The 12,110-nt window shown below is 37.5% G+C and overlaps 1 protein-coding gene across 4 annotated transcripts; it reads right to left on the bottom strand.

Moving 5' to 3' along the window:
* Positions 1-3,120: 3,120 nt before the first annotated feature.
* LOC131333203 (protein FAR1-RELATED SEQUENCE 4-like) lies at positions 3,121-6,344 on the bottom strand. 4 transcript variants are annotated; one of them, XM_058367606.1, is made up of 4 exons: positions 3,788-6,344; positions 3,636-3,698; positions 3,479-3,554; positions 3,121-3,439 (listed from the first exon to the last, which is right to left on the bottom strand). In XM_058367606.1, the coding sequence occupies exons 1-4, from the start codon at positions 6,092-6,094 to the stop codon at positions 3,180-3,182; spliced, it is 2,706 nt and encodes a 901-aa protein (XP_058223589.1). In that variant the 5' UTR covers positions 6,095-6,344; the 3' UTR covers positions 3,121-3,179. The 4 variants fall into 4 exon arrangements, with proteins under 4 accessions (XP_058223589.1, XP_058223590.1, XP_058223587.1 ...); XM_058367607.1 differs by having other exon boundaries at positions 3,642-3,698; XM_058367604.1 differs by having other exon boundaries at positions 3,121-3,554.
* Positions 6,345-12,110: the final 5,766 nt, after the last annotated feature.

Raw genomic sequence — 12,110 nt, 5'->3', positions numbered from 1 at the left:
GCAACTCCAAAACACTTCAATTACAGACCACAACATCTCCCGATTCAAAAACAGGACGCACAGAGCGTACAAAACAAACGAAACAGAGTTTCGGAAAAGAACAGAGGCCAAAGATACCGAGAGAATCGTACCGAACAACCTCATTAGAGCTCGACCCAATTGGGCAAACCTCGGTTCAAGTTCAGCCGCGTACGCAAAGCAGTACAAGAGCGAACTGGAGACTGCAACCCACATGGTTTTTGGGTGTGTTTGGAACGGAGAAGCGGTACTGTTGCCCTGATACCGGAGGTCAAGGAAGTTGAAGAGGGATGAAATCAGAAAAGCGAAGACGGTGTGACGTGGGTTGGGCTCGGGACGCTGTTGGGAGATCATGTTGTATGATTCCACGTTGATGAATGCAACATTGATGCCTCCATTGAAGGCCCTTCCGGCGCTTGGTCTGGGCATGGTGTTGAAGAAATTGTGAAGGAGATTGGATGAGGTTATGCGATTGGAAATATGGAAATGAAGAGTGGAATTGAATGAGAAGAGAAGAGAAGAAGGTAGTATTTGTCTTCAATTTGTAGGGCACCCCTCCGTTTATATAGTGGGGGTCTTGTGGGGAAGTCGACAAATCATCTATGAGGAAATTACTGGGTTTTAAAGGGTTCAAAAGGACTGACTTTGTGGGTTTTTTTGAGGGCTGAGAGGGTTTTGGCCAGCCAGAGACTTGTTTTCTGAAACAATAAGTCTACACTTACCGACCCTTTTCCCCGATTTCTTTCCCGACGCTGACGTGGCGGTGGCCCCCACGTCAGCAGGTACAAAAAAAAAAAAAAAAAAGAAGGCTGAAATCCTAATTTTCCCCCAAACCAGACCATTTCCTCCAAACCCCCGTCTGGAAAACCAACGAAGAGAGAGAAGAGGAGGAGGAGGAGGAGGACCACCGGCGACACCCACCACCACCGGTGACTCCCACCACCACCGTCTACCACCACCACCATCGGCTCCACCTCCGGCGACCAACCCTTCGCAAAAATCGCGACACCACGAGCACCGACGACAAATCCCATCGCCAAGGTCTCTCGCTCTCTTTTTCATGCTTCTCTTCCTTTGTCTAATTTCTCTTTCTTGTATCGTCACACAAATCGAAATCCAATAGGGATTTGATACCCTCTCCACCCACATGGGTTTAGCTCATTTGCACAGTAGGGGAAACCAGCCAATTACCTAGGTATTGATCCGGTAATTATATAAACTTGGCATTTCAATTTCAGGTTTAAGGGAAAGAATGAAAACTTTATGTGATTGTGTAACTTGGTTGTGGTGGCACTTAATTTGCTTAATGATTCACCTCTGTATGCTTCCTTTGCAATTTTTAGTTCTTCCTAATTAGTTCTTGTCGGAGTTGGACAGTTTTTGCTTTCTACTAATTTCTGTTTTTGGTATCATTGTCCTATAGTTTGATTTGAGAAATGCATGATTATTAATGTAATGCAGGGTTGGACAATTGCAGTTTGTTTTTGTTCCTATTAAACTGGTGGCCCCTGGACAATTGCATGATTATGGTGATGGGTGGTTTAATTCGATAATTGTGAAAACTATGTTGTAATATTGGTAAAATGAGTAGGGAACACAGTGGGAAAGTGTTCTTAGTTATTAGGTAAGTTTGGTTTCCATTTACTGTCTTGGTTCACAAGAAAATCATCCGAATCTTACTACAAATCTTTATTGATCTGTTCTTTTCATTTTATTTAGAAACTGAAACAACTTCGGAAAACGGCAATGAAACATCCATATGGTGCTCGAATGTTTTCTTTTCCTATAAAAGTATTCTTTTTGATTGTTTCGTCATTATAGTTTCTCACTCAAATACACTGATTTGGCATATATCGTGATTGGTTGAACTACAGACTCAGCTGAGGGACTGAAAGACACAAGTTCACAGCATGAAGGGGCACTAAAGACAACTGCGCTACATGGAGAAAGTTCTGACCCCGAGGTAGACTTCGTAGACAGTTTTGTAGGTATTACAATGTTCAGTCAATTAATCTGCAGTCACTTTTTTATTAGCATTTGGCAAATCGTTGCGTCATTGTTCATAATGAATCAAATGACCATTGTCTTTTCAAGTATTAGAGGGCTAGACATTTCGGATTACAAATTATCCATCCCATGCCTTACTTTTGCTTTTCATGGGGCTGCAGAATGTATGTTTTTTTGGATATTCGATGAAGACTTTGACAGATGAAGATCTAAGATTCATGATAGCATCAACTCTTACTTGCCGCATTGATCATCAGTAGGTCTTTCTACCAAACTAAGTGAAGGTGTGAACCGAGGAGGGATAACATACTACAAGTGGTGAAGAACCGAGGCAATGGTCAAGCAATTAAGTCCCAAGTTGTGCTTAGCATCATGGAGAATTGAAGATCCATTAGAATGGTCTGTACGCAACTCAAACAAAGATGCTGAATCATTTCGTGGCGAAGAAGAGTAGAATCCTTTGATAGCAAATAAAATGGAGATGTAATTACTAGGTCTATTTGTCCTACAATTGAAATACTGGAATGTAATCTATTTTTGTTTTGCAAATGAGGTTTAAACCATTAGAGAGGAGAATGTACTCTTATTTATTTGCACGTGAATGATAATTAGTATGAGAATGACCTTACTTATTTATTTGGCTTGTGAATGGCGATTTAGAATGGGAAATGCCCGGCGTGGGCTTGTGTGTAACTTGATGCTATTCTTGTTGTTATTCTAGTTGTATTGACTGAGACATGAGACATCGGGTTAGGACCAAAAATAGGGGAGACTCTGCCGAAATTTTTTCAAAACCTACCTTTGGTTAACCTAGGGAACCAAACTTACGTATTTCCATCAGACCATTGCAACTAAATACTTTCAAATGCTAGGACCAAATTCAGAATAAATAATTTTAGGCTACATAAATAGATGATGTACACAAATTAAGTCAATATGGAAGAACTACATACTTTCAAAATTAGGACACGAAGTCGTGTCCGACACGCTTGCAATACGAATGAAGAGTTCCATTGCATACCAGAGATTCCATTTCATACAACATTAGCAAAATATATTTTACATGATTACATGAAACAAAAACTGAAATGCATACATTATAAATTACTTTCCAACAAAATACAAGAAACTTTCTACATCAACAAGCAAGTCTTCTACTCTTTGCCGTTATCCTTTGCATTCAACATATCTGTAAAAGAGATTTTTCCTTCTTTCCAACCCTGCCCTTGACTTTCCATTAAACTTGATTGCCCTCCTCCCCAAACTTGACTACTCGCGATACTTGATTGTCCTCTCCAAACTTCACTATTGAATAAATTTGGCATGTTGTTTTGTGAAGTTGGGAAGTTGCTAATAAATTGGTCAAAGCTTGCTCCGGTTCCGCCTTGTGCCATATTTGGGAGGATGGCTCCGCCTTGTGCCATACTTGGAGAAAATGGGAGGATAGCTCCGCCTTGTGCCATAGTTGGTTGCATATTATGGAGCATCATGTTGGGCCACATAAATTGCCCCATATAGCATGGGTAACTCTGGCAAAAAGCAATCAAGTTTAACATGAAACACAATAAAGGTATTATAGTACGAACTTAGCAAAAAGAAAAGTTTCTTACATTTACATTTCCAACACTCTCTTGTGTCCCAAACACATGGCCATCCGCAATATTCTCAATCTCCTGAAATTAGTAAAAAAAAATATAACTAGTAAGCATCCAAGTTAGGTATATGTTCATAAAGTAAGCAACAAATGAATATAAACTTATACCTTCGTTTTTTCATTAGGCAATGTCTTCTTTTTTGGTTCTCTTTTCTTCTTACCAATTTTTTCAACAAAATCTTGCTTTCTTTTAGACGGCGGTCTCCCTTTTCGACGAAGAGGTTCCGGGTCAAGGATGATCTTACTCTCTTTGGAACCTAGAATTTCATCTCCAAATGAAAAGGAATCATTAGGAGTACCGAAAACTATATTACTTCCACAAACAACCGAAGATTCAAGTAATTCTTGTTTTAGCTCCCGTAGCCGTCCCATCACCTTAGCATACTTCTCTTCACAATCTTCCGCCAAATCGGCAACCTCATTAAAGAGATTGCACATGTTGTCATACCGACGTGCTTGAATTGTCCTTGATGAGTTATCGTAGTTGATTCGAATTTTGGTGTGGACCCTCTTCACATCTTTTCTCCATCTTTTCAAGACATACTTATCAGGTACTCTTTGAATTCCCCTATCATGGAATACTATCAATTGATGTCTACACACCATTCCTTTAAATTCAAACAATCGACAATTACAATTGGCTTCATTGGTCTCGCCATTAAAATCGACGATAAATGACACACGTTTTCTCTTTTTCTCTTCTCCATATGTAATCCACTCTTTTGCCTCATACTCTGACCAAACATCATCCCTTATTTTTTTTTCATAAGAACACTTAAGTTTCCCAACAAATTCATCTTGAAACTCTTTCGCCTTCGCATTCGTGTAAGCACTTTGAAATTGATTCTCTAACCCATCTTCAATTATGCATGGGATGTAAGATTGCGAACTTTTCGTATCTTCATTTTTTTCATTGTCTACCTTTCTCGCCAATGCATTCTCATATTGCTCGACAAATTGCTTCAAGGTCGTTTTCGAATTGATGTAATCGTCAAAATAAGAATTCATGCTCTCACTTCTTTGTGTGGATGACATTCCCGCCCAAAATACATCTTTCACAAAAGCCGGCACCCATCGGTTCTTCTCTAAGTACAACCCATGTAACCATTCATTATCTTGAAGTTCGTACTTTTTGATAAACGCCTCCCAAGCATCCTCAAATTCATCTTTTGTAAGTGAATCATAAACCACACTGTGCAAAGAAGGTGAAATTGATTTATATGCATCGTACTTTCCTAACTTTTCTGGCACCTTTTTCAAGATATGCCATATGCACCACCGGTGTCGGGTGTTAGGAAATACGTCTTCTATAGCATTCTTCATGGCCATACATTGATCGGTAATAATTGCTTTAGGAGCACAACCCCACATGCACGTCATCCAAGTCTTAAATAACCATGAGAATGACTTGGTGTCTTCATGAGATATGAGTCCACATCCCAATAATACCGATTGACCATGATGATTGACGCCTACAAATGGAGCAAAAGGCATGTCATACTTGTTTACCAAGTATGTTGTGTCAAATGTCACAACATCACCAAATTCCTTACAAGCCGCCCTACTCCTTGCATCAGCCCAGAATACATTCCTCAATCGACCCTTATCATCCAAATCCATGGCAAAAAAGAAGTCAGAATTGTCAGCTTTCATCTTCATGAAATAACTATGCATCGCCTCAGCATCTCCTTCAACAAGTAATTTATGTCGCTCAGTATTCAAATAATTTCGGCAATCCTTCTGATTATATTGAAGGTTATCATGTCCCCCCGCCTGAATTTGAAGTGAGTCATAAGTCTTATACAACGGAATCCCAACTTTATCATTCAATACGAGCTTTCTTTCCACATGTTCATCAAGAACCCTATTGCTTTTGTAAAACTTGGACTTTCCCGGGCTATATTCATGATTGTGCTCCAAGGCCACCCGATTTAACCTCCACTTTCCATCCGGACATATAGCAAAATTAAGGCGTGCTGGACACTCAATTTTTGTTTGTGGCCGTGGTTTGACCGGATTGGTAGTTTTGACCTTTGCCTTTCCACCGCGACTACATTGAAAAGTAACATTTCTCAAGTTCCCATCTCTTCCCTTCTTGCTAATTCTTTTAGCCACAGCAAACCCATTTTCTTTAGCATATCTTGAGTAATATAGATAAGCATCATTTGGTGTGTCGAATATCATTCCCTCATTCGGTTGCTCAACTCTATCTTCAAAATTTTCTGTTTCCTCTTTTCCATCTTCATTAGTACATATCTCATCACACTCCTTTTTTGAAGAACCACTCGATACATCTTCTTCATCTTCATTGTATCCACTCCATACCTCCTCTTTCTCATTAGAATCTATCTCATCTTGATTCGATGATCGTGGAGGCATTGTCGAAGGAATAGAATCTGGCGACATCGGAAACATCACCTACATGTTGAACAATTAACTAAGGTCGATAAGTATTATCACAAGATAGGACACCAAATCAATAACAACTTCATGAGACAAAAAAAGATGGCCAAGTCATGCATCATTTTCACAACAAAATCAAAATTTTCACCAATAGGCATCAATAATTTCAGTTAAACAAAATCTCTAATTTCAGTTAGACAGAAAACCAGCTCTAATTTCAGTTAAACAGGAATCGCTAGATTAAATAAAATGAAGAATTGGTTTTAGCCTTTTAGGATTAATGCTAAGTCTTCACAGTTAAAATAAACTCATATTGATACACCAATTTCTGTGGGTTAATGCCAAGTCTTCACAACTAAAAATTAAACAAAAGTGCTACACACACAACGGTTGTGTAAAACACAACACACAACCAATCTCTAGCCGTCTATTGCTGTAATAAATGGCCAGGATTTTCTCAAAGACATTTTCTTGGAAGAGTTTGTTTAAAATCTAGACCATCCAAATACATCTGAACAGTTAGAATTATGCACACAACTAACACAACGGTTGTGCAAGTAGCATTTTTGAAAATTAAACTCAAATTGATACACCAATTAAGGCATCTAAAATATCTCACTTTCAAGCCGCCACAATCTCGCACTTACGCCACCATCGGGCTCCGGTATCAATCTTAGGCTTAATGAAAACCTGCTAATTCCATCATTCCAAACAAGCCCATTATTCATTCTATAGGCTAAACCCACAAAAAATAACCATCAAAATTCCCATTGTTCATCACTACAAGTCTACAAGAGTCCCACAAAAGATAGCCATCAAAGACATAAATGACATAGATCAAAGTTCTTCAAACACTTAACCAAAATTTTTTTCGTCTTTATTCAAAAAAAATTGGATTTCGGTCAAAAATTTTTACTTTTTAGATTCCTCTTGACGTGAGGATGCAATAATCTCCAAAAAAATGACAATAAACCAAGTGATACGAAAAAAATTTCAATAAGGACAAAAAATAAGCCAAAGTGGCTTATTTGTCCGAACACCTTGGCGAATGTGAAATTATCAATATTCTGTCCAAAAGGACAACGGAATCCTAAAACAGTACTAATTCATTGAATTAGAAGAGAAGTTCAACAAGAATGATAACAAGCATTAAAAAAATGGAGACTTGTAGATGTACACAAATGGTGCTCGTGGTGTCGGTGCTCGTGGTGTCGCAATTTTTGCGAAGGGTTGATCGCCGGTGGTGGAACCGGTGGTCGTGGTGGTAGATGGTGGTGGTGGGTGTCGCCGATGGTCCTCCTCCTCTTTCTCTCTGTTCGTTGGTTTTTCAGATGGGTGGGTTTGGGGCTTTGGGGGAAATGGTCTGTTTTGGGGGGAAAATTAGAATTTCAGCGGATTTTTTTTTTTTTTTTTCTGGGCAGCTGCTGACGTGGGGCCACCGCCACGTCAGCGCCGGGAAAGAAATCGGGGAAAAGGGTCGGTAAGTGTAGACTTATTGTTTCAGAAAGAAACATGCTTCAAATCAGTTTTTGCCGCGTGTCTAGAAAGTCGTGTCTCTCTCTCTGGGTTTTCTATTTTCAATTATGGGTTTATGGCTGTTATCCTCCCTCCTCAGGAAAAGTCTACAATACACTCCTTAAAAATGTGTATTATATGCACCTATTTTGTAGTTCATTCATAACGTTTTAGAGTGTTTCGTAACTTTTGTTCTAAATTCACAACTTTTCAGCAGTACGATTCGTAACATTTTCATTATGATTCATAACATTTTGGTATATCTCATAACCTTTATACGATTTGTAACTTTTTAGCAATACGATTCGTAACATTTTCTCTATAATTCATAACATTTTGGGGGGTGCATATGATACATATCCAAATAAAGAGTGTGTATTGTAGTCTTTCTCCCTCCTTATTCAGATGAATTTATGAGCTTCTTTTAAAAATTTTATAAATTAAAATTATGTGTTCCGGATGAAATACGGTACCGTGTGAAGTGCGACGAACCAATCACTTTTTCAGAAAATGGGTAACACAAGAGACAAACAAAAGGCATACAAAGAAAAATAATAAAGAGAAGCCCTTGTAGAAGTGTGAGCTTTCACTATTATTATTATTATTACTATTATTTTTCATTTTAACGGGCAATAATCAAGTTGTTTCGTTCGAATGGTATTTTAGTTGATATATGTGTAACTTGCTTAGAAACGCGTGAAAACATGGTTTTAGTACATTTAGTTTAGGGAAAACTCATCCTAAGTCATATAATGCGCATGCTGGTACAACAGTATGACTGTGAGCGTGAAAACGGCTTTCAAATACCTCACAATTGACTACAATTGGAAGGAAATGCCATTTTCAGCGATTATGTGACTAAGCTGTATACACTACACAATAATTCTCCTAAAGTAGTATGTATTTTTATAGGTAGACATATACCCTCTCCGTCAAAAATGATAGTCTCATATGAAAATACGTGTAATTTTTGCGATAAAAAACAAGTGGGCTCCAGTACCTTGTGTCTGGTAGATAACAGATTTGAAAATGGGCTCAGAAGGCTCAAAGTTCAATTTGCTTCACTGGGTTGTTTATTGTATGTGGGTTGAGATATCTTTTGTCCTAGTTGAGGTGATATGGGTTTGATGTGGCTTTTTAATTTCTTTCTTTGACAAAATGGGCGTTTTTGACTGGGTGTCATGTGAAGAGAAAGACTCCACTCACGCTCAGAAACATCCTTCACCATTTTTGGCGGTTCTACACTTTCAATTTCTTTATGAATTCAGATTCTCTTGGTCCAAGTTTTTGGATTGAATGAGACAGTTCGAATCATCAAATTGTTCATTATTGCAATTAATATTTCAGATTTGGATCGTCTCCTCCGGTCCAAATCAAGTACTAAAGAAGATCAATTTCTTTTCTTCTTTTTTTCTTGTGCAAATGAGAAGATTGTTCTGGCGGAGTTGGAACTATTATAATTTATGTATCAGGAGATGGCTTCCCAACAGTTTGAGAGAAAAACTGCAAGGCATGCAATTTTGAATTTTCAGTGCCCTTTTCGGGCCTTGCTCGATGATCGGAATCGTTCATATGATAGAGCTCGACGAATACTTCGACCATACCAAAAATCATGTTCATCGGATTCCGATTGATATCTGATTGAAGCGTGTTTATCTTCAAACAGAAGAGTTGAAGATGGGTTTAATCCAGTGTGTATGGTACACTTTTTCAAAGAGAAACGTGTTTCAATTGGATATTGATTGGAATTTGATTAACATGATTTTTGGTATGGTCAAAGTACCCGTCAAGCTCTATCATATGAACAATTTCGATCATCGATGAGGCCCAAAAAGGGCACTGAAAATGCAGAACTACATGCCCTACAGTTTGCTCCCAAACTGCAGGAAAACTGTCTCCTTGCATCTTTTTTCTAAACAATGAGTGAAAGATGTTAAATCAGATGTGTTATGTTTATCGGGAGGGGAACCAAAGTGCGGATGCTATTGCAAAAACCAACCTTAGTAGTAGTTATAATCATCTTTTTGTTTTTCAGTTGATTCCTAACTGTTTGAATCTAATCATCTTTGATGATGTTAGGGGAGTTAAACTCCTCAGAACTATGTACTAATTTGCTGTTTTTTCAGTTCCAGTTTAATAAAAAAAAAAGGTTGTTAAATGACTTCAGACGTACATTATAATAACTAGCATAAGGGGCACACACAATGTGTGTGCAATTTTTGGTAACTTCGATGGATATATGTATTTTGTAAATGCTGTTATTTTGGCCCACCAGATTTATGGTCTCTAGTTCACCAGAAGTTGGTCCATCTGGATTCGGTGTTTTTTTTGAGCCACCAGGGGTGTGTTTTCAGCCCAATAATGCTAGAGGTACTGATGGAGCGGACCGACCTTGCACTTATCTTGCACTGATTGACAGTAAATCAAAACGTTTTTTTTTTGTTGTCAAAATGAGAAGATCGTATTGATAAATGCCTAGCGACACTTACAAAACGGAGATCATTACAAAGAACTTAGATAAAGCCAAACTAATCGTCTAACAAATACAAAACGAGTAAATCACAGTACAATCAATGTCTTTCATCCAAATCATGCCTGACAAAAGTTAGAGTATTTACATTTGGCTCTTTTAGGTCATCCACAGTGGTATAATCAAAAAAGGTTAACTAAAAGTTAACACATCAGTTTTTAATTATTCACTTAAGAGGTTGCTAAGCTTAACAATGTTGAGTTTCACAATAGTCACGTATAGTCCATAACCAAAATAAGGGATCCACTACAATTTCACTCTCTCTCTCTCTCCCCATCCGTTTCCCGCCATTCAGTTTCCTCCATTTACGGTTTTTTTGGGCAAAAATATATCGATTTCCTATTTTAATTTTAGGAAAAATCGGTAACTTTCTTCCCTCCTATTATGAATTTTTTTTTTGGGTGGAAAAAATAGAAACGAAAAAAAAGAGTGAAATACCTTAATTCGGCAACAATGCGTTGATCAATTGTAAATGATCGAGAGATATGAGCTTCACTTTTGGAGAGAAAAAAACAGAAATAGTTTGTGGGTGAAGTAAAGAAGATATAGAGTAAGCGAAGAAGAAAAGAAGAAAATACCAGTTGAAACACGTGTGTATACAAATTTTGGAACTAGTTAACTGATGTGATGTGTGGTCCACAAATTTTGATTATTGAAAAGGTTGCTAGTTTTGGTTATCAAAAAACCCAAAATTTGATTATTTCTAAGAATGTTGCTAAGTTTGATTATACCATTGTAAACCATTTTTTGCATCAACATTATTAACTTTAAAAATAATTGGCTTTTAATTATACCACTGTAGATGGCCTTAGAAAGCATTTTTATGACACATGTCAGTTAATGAACTTTTCAAGAATTCATAAAAAATATTTAAAGTATAACTTGCGATTTGAATCATTTTTCTAGGATCCGTAATGAGCCGGTAAAAAACAAAAAAAATCATTGCCCTTTAATGGGTACCAAATAGGGAGTACACTGCTTCATTTTTTTTAAAAAAATTTTGCGGAACTCATTATGGATCCTACAAAGATAATTGTAACCGCAAATTATTTTTAAAATATTTTTTTTATGATTATCTAGTTCTTGACCCCAATAACAAAAATTCGAGTTTTCGTCCCCTAATCACACGCCAAGCAATACACGCGCGCAAACTACTAATGAAAACCCGTACGGTATTGGGGTGAGTTTGGAACGGAGAAAAATCCATTTTTCTGAAAATGATTGGATCTTCATTTGTGCATCACAACATGCTTCCTTTAGTATTAGAAGGTCCCAAAGCCTATGTTCAAGAAACAATATATGGGGGGGCTTTGAGGGTCAAAGGGTCCGTTTAATATTCGAAGTACATATGGTGTAAAGCTAAATGTAATACGGAGTATATGGTTTTGTTCGTACACGTGACGTGGGTAGTCAATATCTTTTGCTATGCAGAGAAAAATTAAAACGAAAAGATACATGCATGTCAAAATTGGAGAGACCAAACCTACGTTATTAAGAATACTTTAATAATAGTAGTATCCTATCATACTATATACAAGTTTTTTTTTCTTTTTCCAAACTTGAGGTGGGCAGTCGCCCTTGCACATCCACCCTTAGATCCATCACATCAGACACAATGTATATATAGTAGCTTATTTTTAAAAAAAATAGTGAAATCAGTTTGATTCATTGGGGAGATATTAGTTTGATTCATTGGGAGGCACAAATATCTCTCTCATTCAAATTAATGAACTGCGTGTAATTGATACATAAAATTCTCTACAACGTACATGCCCCTCAAAGAGCATCAAAGTATCAAACAATTGGCATCATTATCTTCGCTTAAACTTGGAATCATATAACCAACCCGCGATCTAAATTTAATAAATACCAATAATTCAGGAACTACAGAATTTTATGTTTTTGCTACAAGTAACTAGTTTGTCTTTGCACAAAGTTTGTGCATTCAAAAAGCTACAAGCCGCAGCCCACAAGATTAGCCTG

The sequence above is a fragment of the Rhododendron vialii genome, chromosome 7a (assembly GCF_030253575.1).
Source record: "Rhododendron vialii isolate Sample 1 chromosome 7a, ASM3025357v1".
NCBI classification, from domain to species: Eukaryota; Viridiplantae; Streptophyta; class Magnoliopsida; order Ericales; family Ericaceae; genus Rhododendron; species Rhododendron vialii.
Note: the sequence above shows the minus strand (reverse complement) of the source record. Positions and strands in the feature narration are given on the sequence as shown.